The sequence below is a fragment of the Aspergillus caelatus genome (assembly GCF_009193585.1).
Source record: "Aspergillus caelatus strain CBS 763.97 unplaced genomic scaffold BDV27scaffold_330, whole genome shotgun sequence".
NCBI lineage: Eukaryota > Fungi > Ascomycota > Eurotiomycetes > Eurotiales > Aspergillaceae > Aspergillus > Aspergillus caelatus.
The window spans coordinates 22,778-36,078 of record NW_022475593.1 but is presented as its reverse complement, the minus strand read 5'-3'; the positions used below and the strand labels follow the sequence as shown (position 1 = coordinate 36,078).

The following is a 13,301-nucleotide window of genomic DNA, read 5'->3' as shown; positions in this document are numbered from 1 at the left end:
AAAAAAAAAAAAAAGAAAAATAAAAGAAAAGAAGAAAGAAAAGAAAGAAAGAAAGAAAGAAAGAAAAAAAAATTGGAGAGAGAGACAGAGAGAGAAAAGGAAAGAAAAAGAAAAAGTCAATAATTGAACTCATGCTTAGATCCTTAGTTATGTCACTCTCAAATGTGATACGCAAGACAATTGGTTATGTTGTTCCATAGCTAACAAAACAGAATCATCTCAAGTACTTTCTTGCTAAACTCTAGCACTTCCTACATAAGATCCAATACATATCAAAGTCTTCAGTATCTCAATAGACATATATCAAACAACCCGAATTTCTAAACACTAGTCGGTACATTGAGGAAAGGATCAACATTCTGGCTGTAGATAGATGTCGGCTGCAGGGTCGCTGGACACGTATATAGTTTCTCTGTCGCAATGGAACCCATTGAAGCTAGTTGAAAGGCATGTTGTATACGCTAGAACACGATAATACATCAGTCCATGGACAACTATATAAGCATATGGATAGGGTATAAAAGGGGAGGAACTCACCACCCATATCAGGGAAATAGAGCCAATCATCAATTACGAGGGATTTTGGAAGGGTCACAGATTGGGCCACGCAGTCTGTTCCATCACATGTTGGACCCCATATGGTGTATTTGTCACAGTCATCCTTGCTATCCAGAGGATAAAAGTCTCCCGATGCACGAAGGACCTTTGGTTCCGGACCGGGCTCAAAGATATTGCAGATGAAAGTACCGTATACACCATCATTGAGATAGAGCATATGTCGGTTTTCTTTGTCCTCATCATTATCAGCAGCATCCCGCCGCCCAATGATTCCGCAGGCCAATGTCAGGGCGCCTGCCGCAAAGTAACGCCCGGGTTCCGCGACGATTTCAACATCAATGCCGCAGAAGTATTTGTCAATACACCGCCGGATGGAGCTGGCCATAGCATCGAAGTTATACGCTGAAAAGCCACCCCCAATATCTAGCAGGTGCATATCATGGCCGATACGCAGCCCCGCGTCGAACACTCCGCGGGAATTTCGAATGGCCTTGTCAAATGCAGTTGGGTCTTTTGCATTCGAGCCGATATGGAAGCTCACTCCCACCACAGAGAGGCCTAGGGACTTTGCGCATTGCAGAAGCTTGACGGAAGTCGCTGAAGATGCCCCGAATTTGGAGCCCAACGCATACGTGGCAGATGGATCGGATGCTAAACATCTCAGGATTAACTGAGCATCCGGGAACTGCTGCCGAATTTTGTGCAGTTCTGCCTCATTATCGAATGTCATTTTCCTTACCCCGAACTGCTGAGCATATTCTAGGTCGGATATTTTCTTGCATGGGTTTGCAAAAATGATCCTTTCTGGTGTCACTCCTTGCGACATCACCAGTTCCATCTCATTTTGCGATGCGCAATCGAAGCCGCTATTCAATGCGGTCAGAACTTTGATAACATGAGTATCCGGGTTGCACTTGACAGCTGAGGCGGATTGTCAGTCCAAGAACAAACACAATGGAGAGAGTTGGAGAGACCAACCATAAAATGGTTTCACGTCCGGTAGTCGACTAGTCCACCGCTGATACTCGTTGTAGACATAGCCAAGATCCATAACGCAAAATGGTTCAGACCGGTATCTTTGCGATGGCTGCGATAACTTCCCCTTCATGGCTTCAAGAACTGTACCGTTTGTTCGTGGCCCACATATTTTGCTTTGGCAAAGATTCCCTTCTGCAAGCCAAGTCTCTGAAGACTGCTCCTCTGTCGCATACGGCATATTTTCCCATTCAATCAAAAATAGAGAATGATCAGTGGTGAATACGCTTCTGAAAGATGAACCAAGGTTTAGAGTTTAAAAGGTGACAAATATTGGAGGAGTTGAGAGAACGGCGACTAATATAAATAATAGTTCAGGACTAAATTATATATATATATATATATATATATATATATTTCCCCTTTTAGGGTTATGTTGTATGCAAGATCTTCCTTCCATCCCTCACCGAAACTTGACTAGCCGTCAACATCCCCCCACCCACTTAACAGATTAGTCTGGCCCCAGGTATATCTATAATAATTTCTATCTCAATCATAACAATTAGACCGATTAAAGGAACTATTATATATCAATATATATTATTTTTGTAAGAGCCCCAATAGCTTTAATTGATTTTTGATATGGGGGTTATCATCCAGTATGCCTCCAGAGATGGGTGGGGCTGCTGAAAGAGACGGCGATGCAGCAGCCACCTGTACGTACTTCAATACGGAGCAAGTATATTGGAAAATACCGCGGCTTCAGCTGAAAGAGCTGAAAGAGTTGAGAGGGGCAGGGTGGAGTGACGACAAATGGACCATCTTTACTAAACATAGCCTGGAGCTATTTACGGAGCCTTGGAAAAGGCAATTGTCTCGACCCGCTTTATGACACCGTACCAGACGGGTTATTTTTCTTTAGGGTCCGGGAAATGATGTAGTCCTCTTCTCTGAGATAGATATATATTAGATCCTTCTACCATCTGGTCCTCAATCGGTTTGAATCCTGAAATCGCATCGAGTCTCTACCTCCATATACCCGTATACCTCAAACTTCTCTCTCTCAGTTCCCCCCTTCGGCAGAAGTATGTCAAATAAAAGCCTTCACCTCCCCATATAACCAAATCACGCTAACATCACGGTAGAATACATCGCCATGTCTGAATTCATCCCTACCTGGAAGCAACCCAGTCACCCGGAGTCCCTCCAGGTGATCAAGGGTGCAACACCGTTCACAGCAAGTGCCCGCTCATTAGTGGCATTGCCTGCCGGCGCACTGTTCAGCAGGATCACCACGGCTATTCCTGCGCCCCAAAAGACCTATACGTCTGTTCAAACCGGACCGGGCCTGAATATCGAGCTATGCTCCGACCTCGTCTACTGCAACCACTCCTGCTCTCCTTCCCTCGAATTTGACATGTCAACATTTGAGGTCCGGGTCGCACGGGACCGACCACTCTCCGTGGGTGATGAATTAACATTCTTTTATCCCAGTACCGAATGGGACATGGTTCAACCATTTAACTGCTTTTGTGGGTCTCAGAACTGTCTTGGACTCATCGCAGGCAGTCAGGACATGGGGGCATCCGTTCTCAGCCGATACTGGTTGAATCCACATGTGAAGCAGTTATTGGAAGGAAAACAGATGATGATCGAGGCTACTGAGACTACTGAGGAGATTTCCCTCAAAGCTTAAGCCGATTTCATATGGCGGAATATCTGTGGGGGGCGGGGGTCAACTTGCTTTCTACTGTATTGGAAAAATACATAGACTTGATAGAGCTGAAAATCTGATTCGAAGCCTTCTACTCTGCACTGCAGACATGACGATTCATTGATCGTCGTTCGTGTCAATTGAGTTTGTAAGCTTACTTTTCATAGTCTACTGTAGTGCATCCTCGTAGGTATCCATGATGCTTCTGATTAGGCTAAACTAGGGCATGTCCTTCTACTCGGTATCAATACAGTAATTCCTCGTTTCTTGTCTTTCATCTCCACCCGCGTAATAGAGAAGGCGATGTCTGTTCATTTGCCCTTTTTGTTTTTCTCTCTTTTTCTTTTTCTTCTTTCCCCCCCTGAGATGTTGACGATCCTAGGTAATATCATGCTAGCTGTTCTTGTCCGTAAATTTAATCTTAAATACAAAACACGGGACAGCTCGTATTGCAAAATATTGTACTTGTATCAGGTATTTGGGCCAGGTTCTGGAACGGCGATGATCAGAGACTGCTGAGGCGCTAGCTAGTGGGGTGGCAAGATCGAGGTACTATAGTTCTACTGTCACGTACACGTCCAAAGAGGCCGAAAATTCGCGCAATTTGCCTAATCATGCATGGTGAAGTCCCATTTGGAATCTGTCGCGAAGATTTTGTATGGGGGCCGTATCAACTTTGAACTTGTAATTTTAGTAAGTGGCTTTCAATCTATCCAAGTATCACCGTATCGACATATCCTGGCAAGTATCGATTCAGCTGGTGCAAACCATTCCGATAGGGAGCCTTCTTCAGTCATCACCCACATCATAGAGGGATCTGTGGACTATTAATGGCCCGGAGGCATTGCGTATATCTTAATACATTAGATAATTCTGTTCACCAATCGGTGTTGACCGGATCTACTCATAGACAACTGTCTGACCATCACTCGTTCTTTGTCAATATCACCTATCGCTCCAATACCACGACAAATATCAGATTACACGATGATGAATGATCAGACTATGAGTCGCAGAGCGAGCTTGTGTCAAGAATTCACAGTTCCCAAGGCGACTCCAATCTGCATACAGGATGTTTTCCACCAGCGTGTCCTGGAGCAACATGATGCTCCCGCAGTTTGCGCCTGGGATGGAGAGCTAACATATGGAGAGTTGGACGACAAATCCTCGGCCTTAGCCAGACTCTTGGTGCAGAAAGGGGTTCAGGCAGGAAGTTTCGTGCCCCTGTGTTTTGATCGGTCACTCTGGACAGCAGTGGCTATGCTCGCAGTTTCCAAGGCCGGCGGCGCCTTTTGCTTCCTAGAGCCAAAGCACCCAGTGGCTCGACTGCAACACATGTGCCGTCATATCAATGCTAGCATTGTGCTATCCGGTGAATCCCAATCTGAGATGGCGAGGAACCTGGGTGAGCATGCGGTTGTTACAGTGAACGAGAGTTTACTAGCGACCTCACCTCCGGATCAGGAACTGGGAGCTGTGGCTCCTGGTCAAGCAGCCTATGTCGCCTTCACATCAGGATCCACAGGCAAGCCCAAGGGTATCCTTGTTTCTCATCAAGCATTGGTCGCCGGGGTTGTCCACAACCATAAACCTATGCATCTGAGTCAAAATTCCCGAGTCTTGAGTTTCGCATCATTTGCATTCGACGTCAGCTTTTTGGAGCATTTCTGGGCGCTTCTTGTTGGAGGCTGTCTTTGCATTCCGTCTGAGTCTGACCGCGAAAATAATCTGCTAGAGATCATCGAGAAACTGCAGGTTAATTGGGCCTTCCTTACTCCTTCTGTAGCTCGTGTACTCAATCCCACGAAGCTACCAAGTCTGAGACACCTCGTCATGGGAGGAGAGCCCATTACTCGGACAGATCTTGACATGTGGTTACCGCATGCCCATCTCATAGGCGTGTATGGCCCGGCAGAGTGCGCGGGGTGTACCACCATCCAATCCAACTTTGGGAAAGTAGAATCTGCTACAAATATTGGTTTCCCTTATGCCGTCGCCTGCTGGGTGGTGGATGAGAGCAACCATAACGTTCTCGTCCCAAACGGTTTAGTCGGGGAGCTTGTGATCCAAGGCCCCAGTTTAAGTGAAGGCTACGTCAATGATCCAGAAAAATCAGCAAAATCATACATTTCAAGCCCCTCCTGGCTTTCTGTCTCGAAGGAAGCGGAACAAAAGTTATATAAAACAGGAGATCTGGTCCGTCGCCTGCCAGATGGCTCGCTTCATTTTATCAGCCGCAAGGATACGCAGGTAAAAATCAACGGCCAGCGCATCGAGCTCGGAGAAGTCGAACATCAGACACGGGCAGTTCTGGGAGGCAACCGAGAGGTCATTGTGGAAGCTATAAAGGCCGGTAGACCATCGTCATCTCTGGTTGCCTTCATTGTCATGGACAACATGCCCCAATCTTCTACTGAACTCTTTCTGGCGCCAAACGCGGGTTTCAAGGATCGAATCAACACAACCAAGTCGCTGCTACGCGAAAGGTTGCCTGATTATATGATTCCAGAGACCTATATCTCTGTTAGTTATGTCCCTTCGACAGTGACAGGGAAAGCAGACCGCAAGCGCTTGCGAGAGCAATTCGCGCAACTTCCGCGTGCGCAGATAAAGGCCTATTTCGGTGTTGAAGACAAGGAGAAGGCTATGCCACTTACAGCAACAGAACTGAAGATGCAGAGACTTTGGGCCAAGGTGCTCTACCTAGAATTGCAGGAAATTGCAAGAGATGACGAATGGGTCTCTTTGGGCGGTGACTCTCTTGGGGCTATGCAACTGGTATCGCTTGCGCGTCAAGAGCAATTCTTCCTGACGGTTCCTGATATATTCCGCCACAGAACGATCTCCACTCTGTGCCAGAATATCAAAACAGACGTTTCGGAGACAACGGAAGACATGAAGCCATTCGCACTTTTATGCGACCTTGAGCTGAAGAGCGACCAAATTCTTCATACCATCGCAGATCAGTGCCAAGTATCTCAGGGCTCGATCGAGGACGCTTATCCTATTACCTCGCTCCAGCTTGATGCGTCTGTCATCCCCATCCAATTTGAGTACAATTATACACTACGGCTCGAATTTAAGTTGCCGTCCACTGTCGATCCAGCCAAGCTCGCACTTGCATGGGAAATGACGGTTGCCTCCAACCCTGTTCTCCGTACGCGTATCGTCGAGCTAACGAAAGACCGTTATATACAAGCGGTTATTCGAGAGACAATTCCATTAGACATTCTTGATAGCTCGAATATGGCTCGATATGAGCCTGCTGTCGATGTCTGGGGACTTGGAAAACCCCTGGTGCGAGTCGGTCTTCAAACAAATCGATTTGTCATGCTGATACATCATGCCATCTACGATGGTCAATCTTTACCCCTTCTCTTCCGAGACATCTCCAACGCATACCAAGGTCAAAAGTTGACTTTGAGACGCTTTGCTCCGTTTGTTCGGTGGTCAAAAAATCTCGATGTCTCTAAGCGTCAGTTCTGGATTGATAAATTCGCAGGGTTCAACGGCAAAGTTTTTCCCCCGGTGCTGGATCCATCGCTTGAGCCTACCGAAAGCCGCGAACTTACCGGACGCCTAAACATCATCCACGATGCCTTCACTGCTACGAACAAGATCCGCGTAACTTTGGCTATTGTGATCTCCTGGCACCACGGTACAAACGATGTTGTGTTTGGGGGCGTCTTCGCCCGGCGATCGGCACCTATCACGGATATCATAGATTCGGCTGTCCCAACCACTGCCATGCTCCCTGACCGAATCAAATTGGACCCCAACGAGACCCTCAGGTACAACCTGGAGAGAGACCAGGACAACATTCTGTCCTTAATGATGCACGAGGGAATCGATGACCGAGATATCGAACAGCTGAGTCCCGAATGTAAAGCAGTCGCATGCACGTATGGTACCCTGCTTGCTGTGCAACCTGATTTGGCCACGGCATATCCAGAGATGTTTCGAGAGCGGGACATGCAATATTATGGTCCTATTTGCGCTTTGAATGCTCTGATGCAATGTTACTTGTCCTCTGAATCTGCGACCATCTCTCTTCTCCTCAGCGAGAGCACGATGGATGGCGTATACCGTTGGGGGCAATTCCTGGATGAATTTGAAGCAGTCTTCCACTTCATCCAGAATAATCCGGATGTGAAGCTCTGCGATCTTCGAGGACAGCTGGACATTCCAAATCCCCGTTCCCCCGAATAGATCTCGGCCCCCTGAAGTTAGTGTCAGGAGGCGTTACAAGTCAGTGACAGTATTGGGATCAGGGCACGAGTCTTTGGGAGTGCTTGTTATGTGATAATGTTTTCCATGGGGTGACTGGAGGCATTAAGAAGGAACTGAATTAGCTTAAGTGTGACTATTTATAGTTTGAACTATATAAATATAGTACCATCCTACTGGTAGTTACTCCTACATTATTTTTAATATACCATGTATACAAGCCGGTAAACCCAAGGCAGCGGTTGACTCCCAAGTATAGCCCAAATTACAAAAGATTCCGAGAATTTCGAGCCTTCAGTGTTAGAGACAAAATATGTCTTCGAAAGGCGCATTGCCAATATCCTGTTTCCAAAGCTTCCAAGATCAGCGCTTAACTACATGCTGCTACTGCAGATGTTCGCAACAGTCTATCTATGTACAAAAGTATATCACCATACACAGTTTTCCGATACCTTCCAACGGTTTTAATGAACATGCAGCTTGAAGAAGCTCACCTTCAGGACAGAATAGTCTTTAGTCATCTCTCCCACAGCAACAGCTACAGCTCGCGAACCATGTATCAGGGCTCAGAGGCTGGAACAAAGTCTCCACAACGGTATTTAACCTCTACGGCCTTTGTGAGTCCTCTGAAGATAGTGGTCGATCAGTTGTGTTATCCCGCACACGTGAAAGTATAGTGATCTGGGATAGGATCAAATACATTCCACCATGGGACCATCTATAACACCATACGCCCACAAGCTGGCGCGCAAAAGCCACTGTAAGTCTCATCTTGGTTGATATAACTCTAACCGGCGTGGGGTCAAGGTTAGTTGCGTTGCTATTTTGCTTGTGTCCAAGAGAATGGGACTGACAGAGCCTGTCTTAGTGCGATGTGATAGGGCCACAATGCAGCAATTACATCCGCCACGCAATTAATTGTGACTTTAGTTTTCTATCTCGAGATTCTACTGGATAATCGGTAGAAGGGAGCCCTATTTACGGACCTATCGATATCCGATGAAGCTGTTGGTGGCTATACCTATCTCAACCACACCCTCACATCTCAAGCCATTCAAGCGAGCATATGACGTCTCATCAACCACGACACATCAGCCACCGCGACTGGATCAGCCCTCCCAGGAAGTGGCACAGAGGCCATTCCAATACACCGCCACCGATATGGCCTTGTTCCACCAATTACCAACTTCGAAGGAACTGACTAGTTGGAGCCCTCGCGCGCAACAGGAGCTCTGCCGGCTCGGCTTTATCCATCACTTTGTGTTCTACACTTACTCCTTGCCTACGCCGGCTTCAACATGGTGCAAACGCTTGGAGATCTATCCAACAGTCCTTACATGGGGATGCCAACAGACTTCTATACCGAGGCAGAATGTCATCTCAACCTTGCAGTCAGCACACTCGTCACACAAATTCAACCCGATAATCAGCTGCGCGGTATCTACGGTAACCGGCATCCGCGATAGCATCCGTATACCCAATGGCTATGAGCCAGGATGGGGTTGGCTCGGCTCAATCATTCGGAGTCATACCATGTCAGTTCGCTGTAATGGGTCGCTAAGCCTGCGATCCTGATACAGTGTATTAGGATCACTTTCTCATATACTTCCATATTATATTACTTTGTTGACAAGTCCTAGGGTCAATCCTTCCAAACTAATACCGGTAGGAAGCTATAATGATACAGCCGGATCAGAAGCCACTCCGCTGTCCAGAACTTAACTTGGGTTTGCTACACCACTCCAGTCGCTTCGCTTTCTGCAAAATGTTCAACAAGTGATGGTTTTCAGAATAAAGCCCTCTCACGACATATAGAGGAAAGATATAAAGTACAGGGGAAAAGTCCATAGTGAAGGAAGGGAAAGAAGAGAAAGTAAACGATGATAATCTGTACCCCTGATAAGGCAGAAGGTGTCAATGCGCTCTAAATACAACGGAAGCTCTCGGCCGACGAGATATCTCCGCCCATATATTTGGCCTGTGCGGGATAAGGGCATATGATACGATGCAGCGGTTCACCCTGGGGCCTGGCATATTCCACCGGGAGGGTTTCTGGAGCAGTGCCGTTCTCCACCCACCGTCTCAGCGCGTCGAAAATCGTAGTCGGCTGACCCCCTTGTCCGCCTGAGCAATGCCCGAGCCCAGGCGACTCGAAGTAGCGATAGAAGTCCTGTACATCCGGGAATTGCTTTTGGACGGACTTGTAGTAGAATTCGGTGCCCTTCGTGGGGATACTATCGTCGGCCTGTGATATCGGTAGTTGATGTTAGAAGTATGAGGCAACTTAGGGCTACAAAGCGAAGAGGGGGGGTAAGCAACGAACCATGCCATGATAAGTGAGGAGCTTCCCGCCGGCCTCCCGGAAGGCAGTCAAGTCTGGATCGGCCGCGTTGATGGTGCTGGCATATTCTTGGGTGCCGAGGTGGAAGAACTCTTCATAAACCTCAGGACTCATGTGGATAGTGTCAAAACTGGCATTCTTAGCCACGAACAGGTTGAACCACATGTCCGACTGTGAGGAATTGGCGCCAGGTACCGAGCCAAACTGGCTGATGTCGGCGCCCGGGTTCACCCCATACCACAGTCGCTCGCCGTCCTTGGTCCGTGGTCCTGACCAGGCGGCATCGGCGATGAGCGCGGCACCAGGACTGAGCGCCATCGTTTTGTTCAGAGTGGCACAGGCGAAAGTCTTATTGACAGAGGTGTACGGACTGTAGTCGCACGCCGTAACGTTAGAGATGAGCCCGTCCACAATCCCGTCCTTCGCGTCACAGGCGGCGATAGCCTCGGTCGTCAGAAAGTCCAACTCGCAGGCCAGCGGGTCGACTCCGTGCCACTGACGCATTAAAATGGGATAATACAGGGCGGACACAAATTTGGTCCATGATTGGGCAGGGGCCGAGGCGACGATGCCATCGTACGCCGTGGGGTACCGCTGTGCCAGCATCAGACCTTGTCGACCGCCCTGAGAACAACCACTCCAGTAGGTGTAGTCTGGCGCTCGACCGTAGAAGCTGCTGACCAGGCTCTTACCGATGATAGCTTGATCATTTAATGACCGGGAGCCCAGGTTGTTGAGCGCGACATAGTCGATGTTCCCGGGGCTTTGGAGCGCCCACGAGCTGGGCCCGACAGCATCCCCCAAGCCAGCATCGGTGGTGGTCGCCACATATCCCTCACCGATTGCGCCGCTCATGAAGAACTGGGACAGCACGAACCGCCCGGCTTGCCAGCCGCCACCCCCTGTGGCTTGCAGTCGGCCGTTCCATTTGGTCCGAGGCGGAAGCCAGGTCTCGACTGTGATCTGGTCGTTGTAACCAGGGTGCGTGTAGGTGACGGTGATGTTGCAGAACTGCGCATTGCGCACATCGACATCACCATGGTTGTAGTTGAAATCAGCTGGGACGTTGAGAGTGTAGTTGGTGACCCACAAGGCTGACAGGGAGAGAACCTCTGCCCCGAAGACAGTGGGGGTTTGGATTTCTGCAGGCGAGCAGGATGAGATGTTCATCTTGAATAGAGAACTCACTCTGCATACAGATTTGAGGATGTGTTGAGTCCACTGATGAACAGCAGAAATCCTCCTCTTTAAATAATTGGCTTGGACATTCAAGACTACCGCTTGTATGATCTCATCTCGTCAAGCTTGCATTGGATTAATTTAATACGAATGCGAATTTCCTTGCCGATACATAGACCCTGGTGCGGAAATGAGTGGAGACGGACCGAATCTCACGGCGGGCCATTCGTAAGGAACGTTCGGCAACAGTAAAGAAGAAGTCATCAGTCGTGAAATTGATCTTGCATCTTGCAAGACTATTCTGATGGTTGAAACTATACGTAGTAGGAATGACCCACTGGGGACCGCACACTTTTCCAGTTCGGGCAGTTCGTGTTCGGGTCTCAGGCATGAGTGGATCTGCACTTCAATGTTTCTCCACTACCAAACGTTTAAGGCTTCTATAAGTCTGCGTAGTACCTTAGGAGTATCGCTGTAATTTAAGAACGAGTGAGTCAGTGGCGCAAAGAAAATAAACAATAAAAATAAAATAAAAAAAAAAGGAAAAAGAGAAAGAATAAGAGAGGTTGGGTACCATGCAGGTCAACGGCAGTAACTAGAAAGAGAGAAATAATAATAATAAAAAAATAAGAATAAAAGTAAAAGTAAAATGGAGAGAGAGAGAGAGAGAAAGCGACAGGGCAAATGCTATAAAGCTCGCCAAGTTATCTCATCTTTCATGATCTTATTATCCAAATCATCTTCAGATTAATCAGAATGGGTCAATCTGGCCATCTAGTGTGGAGAGGTTTCCCATGTGCTCTGACAATTGGTTCTCTCATCTGCCCTGTCGTTGTTGGCATCGGCTGCACTCGAGCTCACAAGGCAGAGAATTACTACTTTTTGCGTGCAAGTCGACTATGCCTCACGAGTAGGACTCAAACTCATCCTAAGATCTTGAACAGATTGAACTGCAAAATCCCACAGCAACCCCCCAGTCCATGATCGATACCACCCTTAAGCATTTCAATATCACCCAGTCAGACAAGTTCATTCAAGCCCTCGACGAGGCCAACAACACCACCAAGTTGAATGGTTTCTTTTCAATTGGCCTTTGGAGCTACTGTACCGGTAACATAACAGACAATGGGACTTACAACACCACCTACTGCTCCAGACCTCGAGGCGGATTCTGGTTCAACCCAATCGACAACTGGGGCCTCAATGGCACCAACACCAACGATTTTCTCCCTGGCAAACTCAAAAAGTCGCTAGACATGTATCGCAATGCGTCGCTGTGGATGGCCATCATCTATCTAATTGCTGTGATAGCCACCATCTTGGAGATCATGACCTGTCTCGTCGCCGTTGGAGGCAATCGCCTGGGCAGCTGCTTTGCATGGCTCCTCGCCGGGGTCTCTCTCCTCTTCACCACGGCCATGGCTATCGCTTCCACTGCCGTCTTCGCCACCCTGGCCACCACAGTCAGTATAGTATTGAAACCTTACGGCATCATTGGACACATGGGTCGACACATGTACGCCGTCACGTGGCTCGCGGTGATGCTATCATTTCTGACCAGTGCGCTGTGGTTGCTGGACTGTTGCTGTTGTTCCAGGTATCGCACCACAGCTCGGCCGATTACGGCAGATCAGCAGCAGTCGTACCGCCATAGCTCAGTACCATTGAAGGGTTTGACTGCTCCGCAGGACACCTCCTATCCACCTCCCATGGTCTTTACGTCGTCGCCCAGCTTGCAGGGATCATATCAGTATCCCATGCATCAGATTCCCCCTCCGAGTTCACCGGTAGGCGTATACGAGCCGTACAAGCATGTCTGGGCTTATACAAACTCAGACTGTTAGAGGATCGACAGCTGTTCGTCACACATTTGCTGCCTCCTGAAGACATTTGGGGTCCATGAGGCTCGATGATGCAAAAGTTCGTGACATTCGCAGGTTGCTGTTATAGACGATGGGCTTAGGTGCGTGATTTACCCTACGCCTATGTTCTCTTATGGATGAAAGTGCGGCTGGCTTCATGCCCGTACAACCGTGTAGACGCGGAAAGGAAGAGAGGTTAAAGTAAGAAGGCAGAAAAGAGAGGAAGATAGGAAAGGAGGGGGGGTTTATACCTCCGCGCTTCACCCCTCATCCCGAATTCGGAAGGAACCTAGTCACGTCCATCTGCCCTCCGGGTCCCTATGCGGTTTATCAATATTGAGTGTTCAGATTGCTAAATGATCGTAGGGCGTGATGGTAGTCTAAATTGAATTCTCTATCGTTTGCATTCAAATATGATTGTTCATGTGCTTGGTAATACTAAAAG

General features: G+C 48.1%; 5 protein-coding genes across 5 annotated transcripts; 3 read left to right on the top strand and 2 right to left on the bottom strand.

Moving 5' to 3' along the window:
- Positions 1-351: 351 nt before the first annotated feature.
- Positions 352-1,774, bottom strand: BDV27DRAFT_163543 (type III PLP-dependent enzyme; the record flags this gene model as incomplete). The annotated part of the gene is made up of 3 exons (XM_032073560.1): positions 352-461; positions 538-1,479; positions 1,537-1,774. The coding sequence occupies 3 exons, from the start codon at positions 1,772-1,774 to the stop codon at positions 352-354; spliced, it is 1,290 nt and encodes a 429-aa protein (XP_031921568.1).
- A 915-nt stretch (positions 1,775-2,689) lies between these two features.
- BDV27DRAFT_150401 (uncharacterized protein) lies at positions 2,690-3,229 on the top strand (the record flags this gene model as incomplete). The annotated part of the gene is made up of 1 exon (XM_032071220.1): positions 2,690-3,229. One exon carries the CDS (start codon positions 2,690-2,692, stop codon positions 3,227-3,229), a length of 540 nt encoding a protein of 179 aa, XP_031921567.1.
- A 1,023-nt stretch (positions 3,230-4,252) lies between these two features.
- On the top strand, positions 4,253-7,456 carry BDV27DRAFT_163541 (uncharacterized protein; the record flags this gene model as incomplete). The annotated part of the gene is made up of 1 exon (XM_032073559.1): positions 4,253-7,456. One exon carries the CDS (start codon positions 4,253-4,255, stop codon positions 7,454-7,456), a length of 3,204 nt encoding a protein of 1,067 aa, XP_031921566.1.
- A 1,876-nt stretch (positions 7,457-9,332) lies between these two features.
- BDV27DRAFT_169385 (putative feruloyl esterase) lies at positions 9,333-11,207 on the bottom strand. Its single transcript, XM_032075018.1, has 2 exons — positions 9,798-11,207; positions 9,333-9,719 (listed from the first exon to the last, which is right to left on the bottom strand). Exons 1-2 carry the CDS (start codon positions 10,983-10,985, stop codon positions 9,399-9,401), a joined length of 1,509 nt encoding a protein of 502 aa, XP_031921565.1. The 5' UTR covers positions 10,986-11,207; the 3' UTR covers positions 9,333-9,398.
- Positions 11,208-11,673: 466 nt separating this feature from the next.
- On the top strand, positions 11,674-13,023 carry BDV27DRAFT_137665 (SUR7/PalI family protein). The gene has a single exon (XM_032069044.1). It carries the CDS (start codon positions 11,975-11,977, stop codon positions 12,836-12,838), a length of 864 nt encoding a protein of 287 aa, XP_031921564.1. The 5' UTR covers positions 11,674-11,974; the 3' UTR covers positions 12,839-13,023.
- Positions 13,024-13,301: the final 278 nt, after the last annotated feature.